The sequence below is a fragment of the Rhinopithecus bieti genome, unplaced genomic scaffold, assembly GCF_001698545.2.
Source record: "Rhinopithecus bieti isolate Rb0 unplaced genomic scaffold, ASM169854v2 scaffold_20101, whole genome shotgun sequence".
Classification (NCBI taxonomy): Eukaryota; Metazoa; Chordata; class Mammalia; order Primates; family Cercopithecidae; genus Rhinopithecus; species Rhinopithecus bieti.
Genome location: NW_016810242.1, coordinates 1,377,907 through 1,397,147, shown reverse-complemented (window position 1 = coordinate 1,397,147; position 19,241 = coordinate 1,377,907). Strand labels below are relative to the sequence as shown.

Below are 19,241 nucleotides of genomic sequence, written 5' to 3'. Positions count from 1 at the left end.
GCTCTTATTATTTTGAGGTACGTTCCATCAATACCGAATTTATTGAGCGTTTTTAGCATGAAGGGCTGTTGAATTTTGTCAAAAGCCTTTTCTGCATCTATTGAGATAATCATGTGGTTCTTGTCTTTGGTTCTGTTTATATGCTGGATTACGTTTATTGATTTGCGAATGTTGAACCAGCCTTGCATCCCAGGGATGAAGCCCACTTGATCATGGTGGATAAGCTTTTTGATGTGCTGCTGAATCCGGTTTGCCAGTATTTTATTGAGAATTTTTGCATCGATGTTCATCAGGGATATTGGTCTAAAATTCTCTTTTTTTGTTGCGTCTCTGCCAGGCTTTGGTATCAGGATGATGTTGGCCTCATAAAATGAGTTAGGGAGGATTCCCTCTTTTTCTATTGATTGGTATTTGTGAAGTGAGACTATGTTATTTGCAGCTCTGTTGTAAGAATTAAGTAAGATTTTTGTATTTACCAAATGTATGGTACATGCTAGCTTAATTCTACCTTCCAGCTAAGCTGGATGCTTCACTGATGTTCCATAATGCACACCGATCCCATTCCTACCTCCACAGCTTCAACCCTCTTATTTACCTTGCCTGGACTCTCCTCTCCCCACCCCCATTTCTGCCTGTCAGATCATATGCATCCTTCCCCAACCAGTTTCTAAATGCCGCCAACCTTTGGCATCCAGGCGTGAGCCCTACTTCCTCTGAACTGTTAAATAATTCTTGCACTTTATTTCAAAACTCATGAGACATTTGACATTCCTACCTCACATTCTACTTTCATATATGCCATGTCTTCTTATGGGCTTTCATGTTCATCTTCCTTACATATCCTATTTACTTAACAAATCATTTTTAAATGACTAAAAGAAATGACTAATCAATCAAATAAATAATGACTGTTGCCCGGACCGGCACAAGACAATGGAAAGTGATTAGAAAGTGATGAAATGATTTAAACAAAGAGACAGCAAAGACACTTCATATTTTGTGTGCTGATTTTTTAATGAACATCTTATAATCTTACAAAATAACTGGCTGTAGCTGTTTTACATTACAATACAGTAGATCAGCTCCTTTCACTACATTCCCAATCAAGCCATCCCCTTGGGTGTTAACTAATGCACTCAATAATGATCACAAAGAATACAGGAAGTGCCAAGTTCAATGCCTTATAATAGAAAAAAAGAGAAGAAGAGAATCAGGAAGAGCTCTTTACTTTCACAGTCCCCTTACTTTCATTTCTGTCAGTATCTGCCCATTCTCCTCACCCTGTCCCCTTAGCTGCCTTTCTGATTGGAAGCTGTCATGCCAGTTGTCAGAGCCAGCTAGCCCTGGGCCACCTGGGCACAATCAAACACACAGAAGAGTCTCTGAGAAAGGCTGTCAATGACCACATGGGTGGATAAGAGCAGCAGAATGTGGACCACCACATGGAGTGAGTGTGAGTTGATGTTGCTGGGATCTGTGACCACAGCGTCTTAGTCCTTCCACTTTATCAGTGACCTGAGTTGCTCAAAACATCAGGTCCCAGGAACAAAGACTGGAAGAACCTGCTGTCTCTGAATAGCTATAGCTGACTATGGCTGGGAAGCCTTATAGCCTAAGAGGCTCTTCACACACAACAGGAACTTTCCTTTTGCCTTCCCAGAGCAGTGGTGAATTGCAGAGAATAAAATATTTTAAAATGAAGTTTAAAACAGAAATGTTCTTACTGTTGCTCTTGTGGAGAGACCGCATAAAGACACACACTGGCATGAACCACAGGCTCCATGTTCCTGAGCTGAGTAATGCCCAGGATAACAATTACTCTGCATCAATCTCAGACAAGGTAGGATTCCCCAAGGCAGAACTTAGCACGTGTCCAGCAATTTGGACATTTTCCCCAAGAAAACAATTTTATAAAATTTTGAAAATAGAGTGTCTAAACTTTTCCATTGTCCTTTGCATATTGAAGCCTGTCGGAATCCCAAGAATAAATATGTTTGTCTTCTTGGAGGCACTAAGCATGAGTCAAGACAATGAACGGTATCTGAACGACACTTTCTTTATGCTAGCGATTAGAGGACAAAAGGTTTTTTTTGAATGGGTGAACTCTGCTCTTTCCTTTTCCCAGTAACTTTGCCACCCTCATTCCACAACCCACAGATTAATGTGGGTATATCGCCTTATTCGTGTTTTACTCCCTTTCAGGGTATTGTTCTTCCCTACGTGATAGTGTGGATAATATTTCTATAGTTGTGGTAGTATTTCCTATTCCTGTTTGCACAGCCATTGCTCTAGTGTTGATGGGAAGAGTAGAAAAACTGTGGTCAAAGCAAAGGAGTGGAAGATGGGAAGAGACCACAGTTGAGCTCTAAATTTTGTCTGTTCTTGGTTTCCACTGGAGAAGAAGCTTCAAGGGAGACAAGCCTCACAGCCTTCCTAAAATGAGTAAAACTAGACTGTTAAACAGAAATTGGCTCCTTACTCTCTTTCCCTAGGGTCTAATCCAGAAACCGTTACAAGAAAATGTAACTGCAATAGACCACATCCCAGTGAGCCTGGGACGTAAATAGAGAGAGGCTTAATGGGGTCATTTCATGTGCAGTCCATCTATTGGATAAGAAAGGGTAAAAACAAAATGGACCTTAAATAGCTGAAATTCTTCTGTCTCCCCACAGGGTGTCACCCTTGCTCCATGCATTTCTATAACTTGCTCAAGCCATACAAAATCCGGCTCACAGATTTTGTACGCGATACTTCAAGAGAATTTATCTCAGATTCTTCATTGCTCAAGGGACCCACTTTGGTCTTCTTTGGAGACTTGGAACAAGGACCGAGTTTCCCTGACCACTTCCATTCTCATTCCCTGGGCCTGGATTTAACCCTGACAGTTCTTGCCTGTTCTTTCATCTCCTCCTACCTTTCCCCTATATCATTTCCATAACATTTTTCCCCCAGAAAAATCAACATTTGGTCGTGTGACTGCAAGTGACGGCCAGACTTGGAGACTTCTAACAAGAAGTGGGACTACAGGCCAAGTGTGAGGAGCACGTGAGTTCCTGTAATCCTGGTGATCACAGAATGGGCCATAGTACAAACTTGCTGACTGGCTGACAGCCACACTTGAAACAGGCATGTATGGAAGTGCAGAAAGTCCTGGGTCTCACCAACTCCAATTGGGAGTTCTGAGAAGTGGACACAAGTTAGTATATTCTTTGTGGACAGATATTTAAGAACCATAGTCTAGTTCTCCTGGACCCATCACCAATGGTACTCAGACCCAACTTCCAACGCCTCTTAGTACCACCATTCCAACTCTCCATCTCCTTGGTCATAAAATGGGCCCAGCTCCCAGGTCATAACAAAAAGATGATTAGCTTTACATGCTAGCATCCAGAATTTCATTTAACTACTCTCTCTCCTTCTGCACTTCCCATTCAACCTGCCAATCCCCATCCATAGAAAGATGGGAAAATAAGTTGCCTTTCTGTCCTCAAAGTCTCAGCATTCATTTTGAATGTGAACTTTACAGCAGCATGTGTGGAACAATGAATAATTTTTAGCTTAGTAAACAGCAAAAAATATAATATATATAATATATTTATATAATTATGTTTAAATACTTATAAAGAATTAATAACTAACTTCATTATTTAAGGGCAACTACACAAAAAGAAAAAGAGCCAGTTGAGAGCAGACAAGCTCTGAAAGATGGCAATCCATTCGAAATGGGCATTAACAGAGTATCCCTGCCAACTTCTCCTCTAGTATTTTGGTAATGGTTTACAAGTTGGGTGGGACTGAATAGTTGGCAGGGTGTAGAGTGGGGAGCAGGGTAAGAGTTGAAGATAGGATTTAATAGAATATAAATGAGGGAGGAGGGTCCTTATATATCTATTGTATGTCCCCTTCCATGTTAATCAATTGCCACTTTAAAGAAACTTTTGCCTATGATTCTCTCCTACTTGGGCTATTCGATGAACTAGTTGGCACCTATCCATATCCTCTGGCATTTCTTGTAAGATCCTTCATGCTCTTCCTCCTTCCTCCATTTCATGACTGTTCTTCATTCACCATTTGTTTCCTCCTGGGTCAGCCTCTCTTTCTTACTGCCTCTGAGGCAGTGGAGGGAGGGGCTTGTTCCCATAGTTACTGATTTTCTTCTGCCTTGGGGTCCCGGCAGGTGCACTCATCCAGGTCACAGTCAGCAGCAAATGGAATGACCTAGGGGAATGAAAGGGAAGTTGAAATGTGATAGCTTCCCACTTTTCAACCAGCCTTCACTTTCCTCACTTGGTCCCAGAGGAACTGTGGAATTATGTGCTAATATCACAAACTGGAAATTAACACACAGTTTTGCCACTCACACATCATGTCACCATGTAGCCTTGGCAAGGTAATTGTTCTTTGCTTCACTTTTCTCATATATAAACTGGGGAGGACAATAGAAACTACCCCAGAGGGTGTTTGTGTGATTTAAATAATACAAGTATAAAGCTCTTCTATATTGCCAAGCATTTATAACTACTATTCTATCAGTTCTAATATTACTACTCATATCTAAAAATCCTGCTCTTACTGTTACTGTCACTTTCCCTGTGAAGTAGGAAAGATGAATAGGTAGCATTAGCATTTTCTCTTTACAAGGAAGGGCAAGAGATGTGGCGTGACTTAATTCAAGGTAATGACACTACTATATGGGAAGCCGAGACTAGCTACAGACTAGCTCTCCGACTCCAAATCCTCAGTGTTCTTGGAACAATAGGAACATCTTTGCCACCCTCACAAAGGATGAGTTTTTGCTCTTCTTGAGTCCAGGATATACTTTGGCTTGGTGGAATAATACATCTCCCCACCCACTGTTTGTGGCTGTATTGCCTTCTTTCTATGTAACTATCTCTTCCTCATGCCAGAGATAATCTGGAAAAAGTTACTCTCTTCTGCTTGCACTGCCACAAACAGATAAATGCTACTTTTTGAGTGTCCATAACTAGTATCAGAGAAAACTGGGCATTTGGGAAATGTGATATAAAAGTGGCAATGATTTTTCCCTTTGGGGCATTAACAATCTAATGAGATAAAAATAAATAGGCATATCACATACAATACTAGTCCAAGCACACTAAAGAGATGGGCTTAGTGATTGGGCAAGTGGGTAGGAGAATGGGTGGGGTTGTGTGGGGATATTTTCCAGCATATTTGCACATTACTTTAAAATGTGATTTAGGAGTCATCGGAGGGGCGAAGTGCCTTTTCTATCCTAATTCCTGTGTATGCTGGCCACAGGCACTGAAATTTATTACAGACAATTACTAGATTTTCAGAGTGTGAGATGGAGAGACAACTGCTTTATTTTTTCCTAAGTTATCTCGTCTTCCTGTACAGAGATAGCTGGCCTGATTTCTGACCTTCGGTCCAAGCTCTTGATCTGTTTCTTAGTTTAGTATTTATTGGTTTTTAGAGCAAAAGAGAGCCAAATTAAATAGTGATATGATGAGCCCCTGAGCACTCTGCATTAAATAAGTTGATTCACATAAGTGGCAAGAACAGCGCCTGCCACATATTGAGTGAGGATTAAACATTAGCGAGGAAGAGATGTAGTATTCAAGTCTGCATGTAGGTGATCATGGTAGGTGTGGTTTTATCGTGGAGACACATACAAGGAAGGAAATAACATCTCTTGCTTATTTCAGATTTATCATATTGACCCAACTAGCTTCAAATACCTTTGGAGCACTTAGATTTTTATCCATATTATTACAAAATTTCAGCTTATTCTATTTTATAAGGCTTAGCTTGAGCCTATCTGCTAATTTAACAGAGCCAAGAATGACAGGGATAAAGGGCATTAAGAAAGGATTATTGCTCAGGATACAATCCAGAGAGTGCTCAGGTGACTGGTGGCAGCCATTTAACATGTGTCTGCAAGATGCTTGTAATACACTATATAAAATTCTTAATGTAATTATGAAGACGGATAGTAACTGAACAGCACTTTGTTGGTAATCCCACCTCATCCAGGGGTAAAGACGATTACTTTCCCTGCCTACAGAGACATTTCTTGGCCATTGATAAGCACGTATGAGTCTTTCCGCAGCAAAAACCATGGCTTTTCTGAAAGAATCACTGAACCGACAAAGAACTGGGGTTGTCTAAGAACCTGTGCTACCCTTAACCCTGTCACTTTAGAAGCTCCAATGTTTGTCCATTATAGTTCCCTCCTAATTGTTGAATACAAATACAAACTCATTATTACACACCATGAAGGAGAGCTAGCCGAAGACCCTGCCTTTATTACTGAAGCCACTGCCTCCCGCATCTCCAGGTTCTCTCACTCACCTTCTTGGAGGAGAGTGTGGAAGAGCAGCAGTCTCCCCCGTCATAGTGGCAGTAGGCTCGGTTGTTGATAGTGTCACACCAACCATCTGCTTGGAAGGGCTGCAGGGAGGTTAGAAGGCAACATCTCAGTACAGTCTTATTTTATCTTGTTTGACTCTGCCACCCCTCCCATCCCAGCATAATCCATAAAACTCCAGAGATATTATAGAAAAGCACCAAAGGTGCAGGATACAGATTGACCTAACATTTGAAAAAATCTCAAGACCACTAGGTCCAAGGAATTGTCACATTTCACTGGCAGCACTGCTCCTGGCCTGCTCTAAGGTCTGAGATAGGTCATTTAAACTCTTTGATCAACTTTTCTGCCTTCTTGTAATAAGAGGTCTTTATATTATGTAGGTTACAAAACAGTTCCACATATTTTTAACTCTGTTGAGCATGGGAGAAAGCCTGTGCAGCAGTGCAGTTGGCCCTAAAAGTCCTGGTTTTCAATGAGGAAATGAGCATGCATAGAGATGACAAGAATTGCCCAGGTCACATAGCAAGTGTCAGATAGAACTTAGTATTAGATGTCATGTATCTTGACTTTGTACTGCTTCTCACATATTAACCTCCACCCCTCTCCTGGTGCACTGAAGACTGATACTTAGACACCTGAGTAGTCCTTGGGTGCTACGAAGACTCAAATGGTGTCTGTCCAGCCTGCAGTGGTGCTCGGGTTGAGGACACCAGTGCTGTAACACAAATATTCCCACAGGTACAGCCAACTCATGCACAGAAACTAGACACAGGGTTAGAGCAGAGAAAGCTGTACTGTTTCCATCCACTACTGTTACTGCAGTAAGTCAGCATGAACTAAAGTGGGAAAGGGGTCCAGGCCAAACCAGAGTTAATGGAGTGTTTCACCCCAAAAGAGAATGTACAATAAGAACAGCAACAAGTTGTTTAAAAATAGCTCAGTAGCCCAGTGCATTATTTCTCCAGAAAACTACCTCTGGAGGGAAACGCTGTCCTGCTGTATCCTGAAAGGTACATCAGCCAGCCCACCTACTCAATAAACTGGCTGCTCCTCATCCTGAGTGATGCTCAGCCATAAAGTCCTAAGAAACATCTTGTGGTCAAACTCTTTGGGCCACATAACTCTTGAGTTCACTCAACTCAAAAATGGCCATTAAATAACTCTCAGCAATTGAGTTACATCAGAATGAGTTTATCCAAGTTATTACTTCAATGTTTTGATTTATTCTATGGGATCCTGAGGTCATTTGAACATCATTCCAGATGTATACCAGTTTGCCAACCGCTGAGAAGCTGCTACTTGTGGGGTGGAACTCAACAGCTGCTGCACAGCTGCATAGCAATGTCAGTTGTGAGCAGGAAGTGAAAATTAATTCTGTTTTCAACACAGGCCTCACTGGAATAAAAGACAAAGATTCTGTGATGAGCATTTGTCCTTAATGCTGTAACCAGTTATTCTGACTCTAGAGAACTTAGAATAACTATAGAATCAGACTCAGGTCCTGAACTGCAGCCAAATAATCGAAGTCAAAGATAACTAGTGCATCCTTAACACCTATAGATGCTCTTGGGTTCTCGCAGGATGACTAGATACAACTATGGAGTTTCCCCAGGGTTTTATTTTTCTTTTTTCAAGTGTTTGGAGTGTATCTTATTCATCTAACGCTACATCTGTTACTTTTCCTCCAACCCTGACTGACTCATTGGCAAAACCTAATAGGTTCCTTCTTTTTTTTCCATGTAATTGTCTATAAAAATCTAAGAAGCACCCAAAATACTTTTCTTACATGTATAAGTCTGGTATTCAGAATGGAAATTAAAGGTATATCTAAAGGTATCTTTCTTTTCATAAGAACAATCTAAATATTTGAATGGGTTAGTAAAGGATCCCAGGGAATTTTTCTTTCTCAAGTCTTCACCAAGGGTCACTTCTAATCTCAAAATCGTTAGAGAATGTATGTTGAAAAGAGCAGTAATGACCTAAGTGACCTTCTCCAGGCCCCACTGGACCTCCTTTGCTATAGCCTGGGAATTACTTCTAAAAGCTCCTTCTCTTCTGCTCTTAAAGAGTCATCTGGAAAGAGAACGAAGTTTATAGAAAAGAGCAGAAATACAGAAAAAAGGCTGGAAAGACCCAAGTGTTTAATTTACTATATACCTATTAGAGTTAATTGCTCCTCCCCCAACCTGCCAAAAACAACCACTCCACCCTCAACAAACAGAGTCTCCTATGGCAACATGTGCCTGGGAAGCTGGACAGTTTGAGTCCAAGGTTACAATGAAAAAAATAGGAAAGGAAAAATGACTAATTGATCCCAAATTTAAAAATATCTGAAGATGGAATATAGACTAGAAAATTTTAATTTCAATAATTGAAAGATGTCAGTCTTAGGATATCACTCTAACCCACAGGCATCTTTTCCAAGAAAAGGTACTGGGCTTGGTTTCTCTGCACAATGTGTACGTAGGTAAACTTCACCGCCTGTATGTATACCTTGCTTATCCTGTAACATCAGAAAATAAAGTGTTTCATATAAGTGCACTTTTCAAATATCTGAAGCTTATCCTGGTAAGGGTCACTTTTAATTTTATTTTAACCATCTTGGTAAAAGAAAATGTCTTTATAAAATGCCCATCTTTTTGCCTTTTAACAACATATAGAACCAAAAGTCATAAACATAACTGTATATTAATTTCACTGCATAGAAAAACTCTCCCCTTTGCTAAATATGCCTCCTTTAAAACACACACACACACGCGCGCGCGCACACACACACACACACATCCCTCAGAGATGATTTATCTTTGAGCCAGAAAGGCAAGCCCTTAGTATTATACCTACAGTGAATACTTAAATCTGAGAGAGCACTTGGACTACTCCTCTTATGATGCATAAGCCTAATGATATCAATTTTCATTGCTATAGGAAGCCTTTTCTTGCCATGGCTTTTTTAACTGTGTTCCAGGCAGATGAAATGGACAAATAATGACTGTGTGCAAGTGGTGGAATACAAAAAGGAAAGGCTGTCAGTCTGCCGTACGAATACCGCTTTGGAAACTTCTCAAAAGCAAACGTAATTTCTTCTGCATGTTATATAACCTGGCGAAGTTCCCATTTTGAGGCTGCTGTGGGGAGTTAGCCATAGAGATAGTGCGGCCCTGTCTGCTGTCTATGGGTATATACAGTTAGCCATTCAATCATTCCATATTCTTTATTCCACACCTATATGTGCCAGGCATTGTTATGGAGTCACAGAGATAAAAGAAACATAGTTCCAGCCCTTGGGCGGACCCACCATAGCAATTTTTTTTTAGCTCATGTGATAGCTCAGTGTAGCATCAGGATGTGAACAGGAGTTAAATACCTAATCCAGATTTGGGGGGTGAGGGAAATCTGCTTTCAGGAGCTGGCTCCACAACATCTAGGCCCTATGGAGAAGAGCTTAGGACTGGATGATTCTGAGGAATCTGAAAGATCTAAGAAGAAGAAGAAATAGAGGGGTGAGTGGTCTCAGGCTGCCTATTACAGAGCCCAGGCTCTGGAATAGTTCCACAAACATTGACTGACTGGCTGATAAGATCTCTCTTTCTTGAACCGGATTAAGAACATCGTTCTTCCACAGCTTGCAACAGAACTCAAGACCACGTTGATGTTTTAGAAAGGTTAGTTTGGACTTTAGAACTTCTGCTTTACTAACCTACAGGTTGGAATCTTAGCCAAAAGGTACTGTATCTCTAAAGGTAAGGCATGGGACTGAATCCTATTTTATTATCTTGATGAGTGTTTTAGACCAAGAGAGGATGCTAATCAAATTTTCGCTTGAGGCCAAGCACTATTTTCTCTCTTCCACATCATTTTCAAAAAAAAAATCTTCTCGTTATGTGAATGACAAATCAGAGCCACTTCAATTTCTTCATATTAATTCGGTTCTATCAGGCCCCAAAGAAGCTTCTTTCCAAAGCAGGCATGGTGTAGTGCCTGATGGAGTTCTTGCAGCAAACAGAAGTTCTATGTAAATGTACACAAATCTGTACACTAATTTTCTTTTTCTCTGGCTCTTCAATGAACGGTGACTTCTGGCCTGATCTTCAATCTCCTTTGCATCCCATGATTTACCTTGTTGTGCCCACATATCCTGGGCTTCATATCCAAATAATGCAAAGAACATTAAGACTAGAGCCCTAGTACAAGCTCTCTCTTAGAATCTCGGGGCAGAACCTGGGGTCTGTAGGGCTCCTCAGGGACTCCTGATAATGAGACCAATAGCTGCTTATCAAAAAGATGAAAGACTGCCAGGCACGGTGACTCACACCTGTAATCCCAGCACTTTGGGAGGCCGAGGCGGATGGACCACCTGAAGTCAGGAGTTCGAGACCAGTCTGACAAACATGAAGAAATTCCTCTCTACTAAAAATACAAAACTAGCTGGGCATGGTGGTGCCTGCCTGTAATCCCAATTACTTGGGAGGCTGAGGCAGGAGAATCGCTTGAACCCGGGAGGCAGAGGTTGCAGTGAGTCCAGATTGTGTCATTGCACTCCAGTCTAGGTGACAAGAGTGAAACTCCGTCTCAAAAACAACAACAACAACAACAACAACAACAGTGAAAGGCGAGCGCTTGTGAGAATGTGGAGGAAAGGGAACCCTTTCAAACTGTTATTGGGAATGTAAATTATGTGATCCAGCAATCCCACAACTGGGTATATATCCAAAGGAAATCAAATCAGTATGTTGAAGTGATTTTTTTGAAGGACGATAAATATATGAAATTCTAAGGCTAGATAACACCTTGAAGATTATTTAGTAGACACCCTTTATTTTACAAATGATGAAATGAAGCCTTAAAATGGTGAACTGTCTTGTTTTCAAGGATAGTTAGTAGCAATCCTGGGAACAGATTCCAAATCTCTAGATATTGGGTCTTCTGTTCTTTCTACTATGCCATACCACCACCATTTGATGGTTTTGTTAGTCTTTTAATTTATTGGGAAAGAAGGGTAATTTAAATTCTTTCTGCACCTTTACAAAAGGGGCATGGTACGGGTATATTAAGTGAACCTAGCAATCTAACACAGAGACAAAGAAATGGTCATGCAGAATCTCAATTCCTCTGGACCCCCACAACTTCACTTCCTTTTTTTTTTTTGAGACGAAGTTTCCCTTTTGTTGCCCGGGCTGGAGTGCAGTGGCGTGATCTTGGCTCACTGCAACCTCCACCTCCTGGGTTCAAGCGATTCTCCTGCCTCAGCCTCCCGAGCAGCTGGGATTACAGGATCGAGCCACCACGTCTGGCTAATTTTGTGTATTTCTAGTAGAGATGGGGTTTCACCATGTTGGCCAGGCTGGTCTCGAACTCCTGACCTCGGGTGATCCACCCGTCTCAGCCTCCCAAAGTGCTGAGATTGCAGGTGTGAGCCACCACACCCAGCCCACAACTTCACTTCTATTTTTCTCAGCTGTGGGTCAAGGTTTATCCCAAATAGGCTGCCTGGCACTGTTGCTCCTTCTGAGACTTGGGGCTTGGTATATTCCCCTAGAGGCTGACATCCCCAGGAGGAAGCAACACTATGCTCTAATCCCATCAACAGATGCCTGCAGCCCAGAAACACCTGTTTCCAAGACTCAGAATGCTAAAGCCAAACGTTTTGTTGCCCATTGCTGTCATGTGCGGAAAAAAGGAAATGGTGTTGTTCCACTCATCCACTGTTCATTCCTTGGGATGGAGGGTTCCAATGATGTCACATTTGTGGGTCTGCAAGTCTTCTTGGAAAATGTAAAATTCAAATAGACATATATCAAGATGGATTATGCAGGAATACTTTCTTAGGAACAATCTTCTCTGGAAAATTTCATTTGGCTTCCAGGACTCAGAGAGCTGTCCCTTCTCTGAGTTATGGTATATTTTATCCACATATTTATTATAGAGCTTAACCTCTGGAATGTGTTTTCAAAGGCTTGGGATCTAATCAGCTTTGTAGTCCCAGCTACTAGTTTAGTGACTGATGTAGGTTGTTAACAAATAAATAAATGTGATTGTCCTATTTTGAAGTGGGAGGCAAACTACTTTTCCTTAGCATACTTTATTACCAGATCCTTCCTTTTCATTATTCCTGTACTGTTAGAAAATTTGCTAGGTATGTTACTTTATGAGAATCACATAACTTAGACACAGGTCCAGATTTTCTGGGCATCTAGTCCATTTCTTACTATAAATGCATATACTATAGACACTGGAGTTGAGATAAATCACATATATATACTCATACACATATATACATATATATGTAGGTCATGTGTATGTATATAATATATACGTAGATCATCTTCTAGGTGAAGAACATGGTACACATCCATCCATTTGGAGGCGTATCATACTTACATTTCAGCCAGGAAGTAGGACAAGGCAGTAGAATATACTATGTAAAAATTACCCCTCTATAAACCATCTAAAATGTTAGATAAAACATAATAGTATTCTCTCAGTTTCACATCTGGCATGATAAGAAGAAAAAGAACATTTCCCAAAGGCCAAAAACGAAGAAACTGTAAACCAGAGCAGAAAGAAAGCAGTAAACCATGGCTGGCCTAGGAATGTTTGCAAATATCTGTGATCAAGTGGTTGGGTTTTAATAGGTGATCTGGAATAAGGGCCTAGGTCTTGGCCCTTTGTAAGGTAGGGAGTTTTTATGTGACCCTGTTAGTACTTGAATAAAAAGACAGTGTTTATGAGGACTGATATGGAATGACACAATCACATTATGATGCTCCACAGGTAGCTTGGCTCACTTGGTAGCCAAGAGATTTGCTCCTGCCTACCAGCTCTGAAGTCTACACGATTCAAATCCAGGCCTTGGCTAAGTCACTAACAGTAAGACATTAAGGATCTTCTGTGTTTTCGGCCAACAGTTGAAGTTGTACAGAGTATCTCCTGGAAGGGCAAGGGTGGAATCTAAAAACAAGAGATGAGAAGATGTAATTGAAAGGAAGGCACTGAAGATACACATCCTGCTGGATGATGAGAGGGATGCTGACTGCACGTCTACTTGTGTGGCCTCTCATGCATCACTGGTCCATGTGTGGTAGGACATCTTCTGTGTAGGACCTCAAACCACTGCCTGTGCAACCCACCAGACCCTCTAAAAAGGCAACTATGTACCTCTGCAGGGGCTGAAAGAGAAGCCTGATTATAATCAGCTTATCTACATTTGACACCAAGATCAAAGCAAAGTCTTAGAAATAATCAAATAGGACAAAAAGCAATCTCCTCTGAGAGAAATCAGATGAAAAAAGAAAAGCAAGCAAATGTAAGATAAAAAAGACATCTTTCACCTGTACTGACTTCACTTACTCCAAGGTATCCAGGGTGTCATAGTTCCTGCCCCAGAAACGATCAAGGCTACAGAGTATGGCAATTAAAAGCACAGGATATGGCCGGGTGCAGTGGCTCATGCCTGTAATCCCAGCGCTTTGGGAGGCTGAGGTGGGTGGATCACCTGAGGCCAGGAGTTTGAGACCAGCCTGGCCAACATGGCGAAACTCTGTCTCTAGGTGCGGTGGCACACGCCTGTAATCCCATCTACTTGGGAGGCTGAGGCAGGAGAATCGCTTGAGCCTGGGAAGAGGAGATTGCAGTGAGCCAAGATCATGCCACTGCACTCCTCCTGGGCGAGAGTGAGACTCTGTCTCAAAAAAAAAAAAAAAAAAAAAAAAAAAAAAGAAAAGAAAAGAAAAGAAAAAGCACAGCATATGGTTTTACATAAACCTATGCTCAGATCCCAGCTCTGCTCCTTACCAACAATTAGAATCTGAGAAAATTTCTTAACAACGAGCAGCAGTGTTCTTGTTAGTGAATGAGAAAAACAGCACCTACCTCACAGAATTGCTGCAAGAAATAAATGAGCAAATGGAGGTGAAACACATAACACAATGCCTGACCCACAGAAAGCATTCAATAATTCATAATTTTATGAAAGCAGCAAGAAAACTACCATTGCTTTTACCATTGCAGGTTGGTGCCTGAATTGTCTCCCTAGAGACTCGTCAGAAAACTTCAAGATTCTGCCACCAACACCTTAGAGTCAAAACCAGTCATGCTTCATTCCTGAGAGCCTCCTGCCCCATTCACTTTTACCACCAATGCATCTACCTGAGTCATGAAAGAGACAGTCAGGTGACAAGGGAAATAGTTTTGAAACTTATAAAAACAGAAAAGGAATGGCCTGATTGGCTCCTGGAAACTAGGGCTCTCTTCAAAAACCACAGTGGTGACTTGGGTGTCTTAGCCTCTGAAAAAAATCCCAAACCATCACACAGATATTTCTTCTCTGATATGTGCTGCAGAAAAACAGGAAGGTGAGGAGACTCTCTGGGACTTATTTTTCAGCCAAAACTAACCTCACGGCCCCTTTCAAATAGTTGCAAATAAAGACTCAAAGTCACACAAACTCTCTACCTCAGTGCAAGCACACACTGACCTGCTTCCCCACGCAGTCTCTCCTCTGGGAGAGAAACAGTTCTATATGAGTGGTCTTGCCCACCTCAAGGCCAGGAGCGGGGCAGTGCTGGTGGATGGAGTTATAGTCCCAAAGGGTGAAGATGGGCAAGACAGTGTTCTGGTGACATTCGTGCACATTTGTGGAAGAAAAACACCAGCTCGAAGTTGAAGCCCGGCTCCTTAAGGACAGAACATCCCTGCATAGGGCCCTACTGAAAACAACAGCACTTCTGCAAGAAGTGGCCCTTCTGTTGAGAGCTGCAGCCTGAGCCTTTCCTGATGGGAATGTGTCCTCGCCCTCCTCTGATTCAGAGGCCTTGCTGATGGTAAGGCGTTGGGTACCTTTTGCCCTATCTCTTCCCTCACCTGTTACCAAACTACACAAGACACACTTTGAAGGTTGTGAAGGCACCCAGTGCTCCACTCCCCTGACCACCTTTATTCCTTCTGCACTGGATCACTCCTTGACCCTTCCACACCAAACCCAACTCCATGTCCTAAAACAAACAAACAAACAAACAAACAAACAAACAAAAAACTTTTGTCTGCTCCTCCATCAGTGTTTGCTGTCCTCCATGTGACCCCTTTTTCTCCAGTGAAGCTGATCCTGTACAATTCATTAGTCAAAATTTTATTCCAGTGATTCCCAGTCCTTTGCTTTGCTGTCAAAGTCTGTTTTTATGGCACTGTCACCCGTCCTCCTCCTCTAAGCACACAGCAATGCTTCTTAAAACGCTGCCCAGGAACAGCAGCAGTCCATCAGGTGGACTCATCGCCAGGCTTCTGCGGTACCAATGTTTGTGAAACAGCAAAGTCTGTGCCGTGGGCTCCTACAAGAATAATGACATACCATCAGACTTCACTGGTGTCTTCATTGCAGGGCTGATAAGCCCATGAGTTCTTGTAATTTCCTTTCTCTTGCTTTCATGGTGGGAGTGGTGTAGATGGCCTGCAAGGTCTTCAGATACAGTCTTACTGCATGACATTTGGCTCTCTTCTTTAAACAGTCAATGGATTAACAATCATTTGTTTGGGGAATATCCTGCTTCCTTTTCAGCTAATTGGAGCCAACCAACTGTGTTTCAAGGTCAGGCATAGAAACACTGAACACAAGAGGTCCGCAACTCTGCAAGGACCACGGGGGCAGGAACACTTCCATTTTCGTCTCTTTTCTGTTCCCTCTTCCTCCATCAGCAATAAACCCTGTGCATCAGCACAGTATCCAATACATTATAATAGGTGCTTAATGAATATCTGATGGATTAAACTAGTGAATTCTCTCCAGAATTAACTCTATAAAACTAAAAACTCAGAACAGTTCTTGTTTTTCACTCCTCTTACCTTTCCTCCAGGATAAGGTAAACATTCCCCCTCTCATCTATTTGTTTGTCTGGTTTTTTTAAAAAAATTATTTTTTAAGAGATGGTGTCTGGCTATGTTGTCCAGGCTGGTCCCAAACCCTTGAGCTCAAGCAATCCTCCTGCCTCAGTCTCCCAAGTAGCTGGGACTACAGGTATAAACCACCATGCCCAATTATTTCCCCTATCTTGTCCCCTTGCCTCCCAGGTATTTGTTTTCACTATCAATTACTCACCCCAAAATATCACATGAAAATAGCTTGGCATGGCCTTCCAGTCATAGGCTCATTCACAGTAGACTCTTCCAGATATCAGACTTAAGGCTACAGATGAATGAAATTGAGAGCAGAATTTCAGGCCACTGCAGGCACCCTGCCCAGTAAGGTGGGACCTTCCAGTGCTTTTCTCTGGTCACCTCTCTAGGTGGCTACTCACTGTGCCCCTCCTCTCTGGGCCCTTGGCCAGCTGTTGCACAAGGGCTACACCCCACATAATTGAAACATGAGGCAGTACATGCTCTGTCTGGATGGAGCTCACATAGCTGTGGGAGATGAAAGGATGAGGAGACAGGTACAAGTCAGGGATAGATAACCTGCAGCTGGGGGAAGAAAGGAAAAGCATGTAACTCTGCAAGAAGGCCTGGGACAGTCTCTTAGGTCCTGTTTGGACTTTGATCCTTTACTTCCCTCCGTCTCTGTCTCGGTTCCTCGGCCAGCCTTCAGTTCATGGGAGGCTGAGGCAGGCCTGAGCTGGTGACCAGAATGTTCCACCACAGCCCCAGCATGCGTGCTCACCCCTGCCTGTCCACCACATGCAGGCACATGCCAGGCAGCCCAGCATTTCTTGGCTCCCAGAGCCTGCCTGTGGAAGGTGACTGGGAATGCAGACTGTGGGAGGAAACAACCATATGCCCTGTTTGGATTAAATATTTTTCTTGGCCCTCCTGCTGTTTGCTGAGCATCTTATTTTTTTTTTCTTTCTCATTCTCTCTCATTCTCTCCCTCCTTCCTCCTTCCTTCCTTCCCTCTCTTTCTCAGCAATCAAGCACACTGAGAGGAATTTTGAGGAGAAAGTAGAGACTACTAGGGTGAGAATTGTTTAAAGAAAGTACAGCAGTTGACAAGCCTTTTCCCATTCTGATACCACATTCAGCTCTTTATAAAGATGAAAGCGTTTCACTTTGGGGTAAACTAGCTTTAATCTACATTTCTTTGAGTTTTTGTTAGTGTTCTTCCTTCCTTTCCTTCCCTTCCCTTCCCTTCCCTTCCCTTCCCTTCCTTTCCCTCCCTTCCTTCTCTCTCTCTCTCTCTCTCTCTTTCTTTCGTTCTTTCTTTCTTTCTTCTTTTTTTGACAGAGTCTTGCACTGTTGCCCAGGCCAGAATGCAGTGGTGCAATCTCAGCTCACTGCAACCTCCGTCTCCTGGGTTCAAAAGATTCTCCTGCCTCAGTCTCCCAAATAGCTGGGACTACAGGTGCCCACCACCATGCCCAGCTAATTTTTTGTATTTTTAGTAGAGACAGGGTTTCACCATGTTGGCCAGGCTAGTCTCGAACTCCTGACCTCATGATTCACCCGCCTCGGCCTCTCAAAGCGCTGGGATTACAGGCGTGAGCCACCATGCCCAACCTTTTGCTAGTGTTCATAGCACCTGTTTTCTTTCTTTTATTCTCTTTCATATCTATGCAATGCATGTGCGTATGTATGTGTATGCAACTGTATACATATATCTGTATGTATATATTTGTATGTACTTATATACACAGACACATAGATGTGGTAAATACATATGATACATATATATGCTTCTCTCTTTCTCATGTATTATATTATGTGTATAATAATAATATATAATCTATATTATAGAACTGTAACATAAAGTATATTTTTACATTATACACACATATAGATGCACACAATTTATCTGAAATCTTCAGGTATAAGGAGCAAACCTAAAGGTAAAACTGTCTTTACAAACTACAAACCATTATATAGAAGCAAAATGCTATTTTTATTTTATATAGGTGTGTGGTGTATACTACAAGGTTTGTACATGTGGTTTTATGAACCCTTGGAATAACTCTGTTATTGGGCCCATTATCATGACCATTTTACAGGTGAAAAAAATAAAAACTGGCGCTGTTAAGGAATATGTCTGATTATAATGTGCCTGATCATGATGATAAGGAATGTGTCTGAGGATACAGCCACTGTCCAGTGTTCAGGCCTGTACCCTGACCATCCTGATATGCTCATGCTGCCTCCAGCATTGCTATCATGTATTAATGATATGCCTCACTCTACTGCTCAGTACTGTACACCTGGTCTAACCTCTCACTGATACTATGAGAACGAGGCAGCCATCTTCTGTCTAAGGAAAAGTCAGTGTCACGGATAGCCATGAGAAATGTATTATACAGTATTTTTTTAAGGAAAAATTGAAAACTCTTTTATAATTATCCAGAAAAAATCATTTACATTTTGCCAAAATTACTTTATACAGTAAATTAACATCTATTTTACTATAAGCCAGGCATAGGTTTAGTTGCTAGAATCCTGGCATATTTAATCAATATATATTTAGTGTGTCTGCTATGTACAAGGCACCATGGAAGGTTCCTGGGTGACAAAGTATTTGCCTCAAAGAAGTCATTGTGGCATGAGTGCTGTGTAATACAGAATCTGAACTGCACCTAAAACCATAGGAAAGAAATCATAGGTAAATGAGGGTCAGTTCCCAGAGTAATTAATGGTACCACTAATAAGAATGATAGCAGTGCAGAAAAAGGACCTGCCTGTAGCATTTTAGAAAAGCTTTATGGGGTACATGGGATTAAACCTAATCTTTGAAGAGTGGATAGGATTTTGGCAGAGAAATAGGGAGAATAACCTCAGCAGGAAGGCCAAATATAAGCTGACATTTCAGATGGAGAAAGAAAATATATATCTGCATTTTTCTGCTTCAAATATTAATGATGCAAGTCTGGAACTAAGTAAAATCTCCATCCAGAGGAATTTTGTCTGTATTCTGAAGACAATA

At 41.7% G+C, this 19,241-nt stretch overlaps 1 protein-coding gene across 3 annotated transcripts in view; it reads right to left on the bottom strand.

The window, feature by feature from the left end:
- Positions 1-993: 993 nt before the first annotated feature.
- PAPPA2 (pappalysin 2) overlaps positions 994-19,241 on the bottom strand; it is a 310,433-nt gene continuing 292,185 nt past the window's right edge. The window contains exons 22-23 of one of the 3 annotated variants that reach the window (XM_017891696.1): positions 6,334-6,432; positions 994-4,218 (exon numbers count right to left, since the gene is read on the bottom strand). In XM_017891696.1, the coding sequence (XP_017747185.1) occupies positions 4,144-4,218; positions 6,334-6,432 (174 nt within the window). In that variant the 3' untranslated portion in view covers positions 994-4,143. Of the gene's footprint in view, positions 4,219-6,333; positions 6,433-15,607; positions 15,676-19,241 lie in introns of those variants that run through there. The other 2 variants (XM_017891697.1, XM_017891698.1) reach the window with 2 other exon arrangements.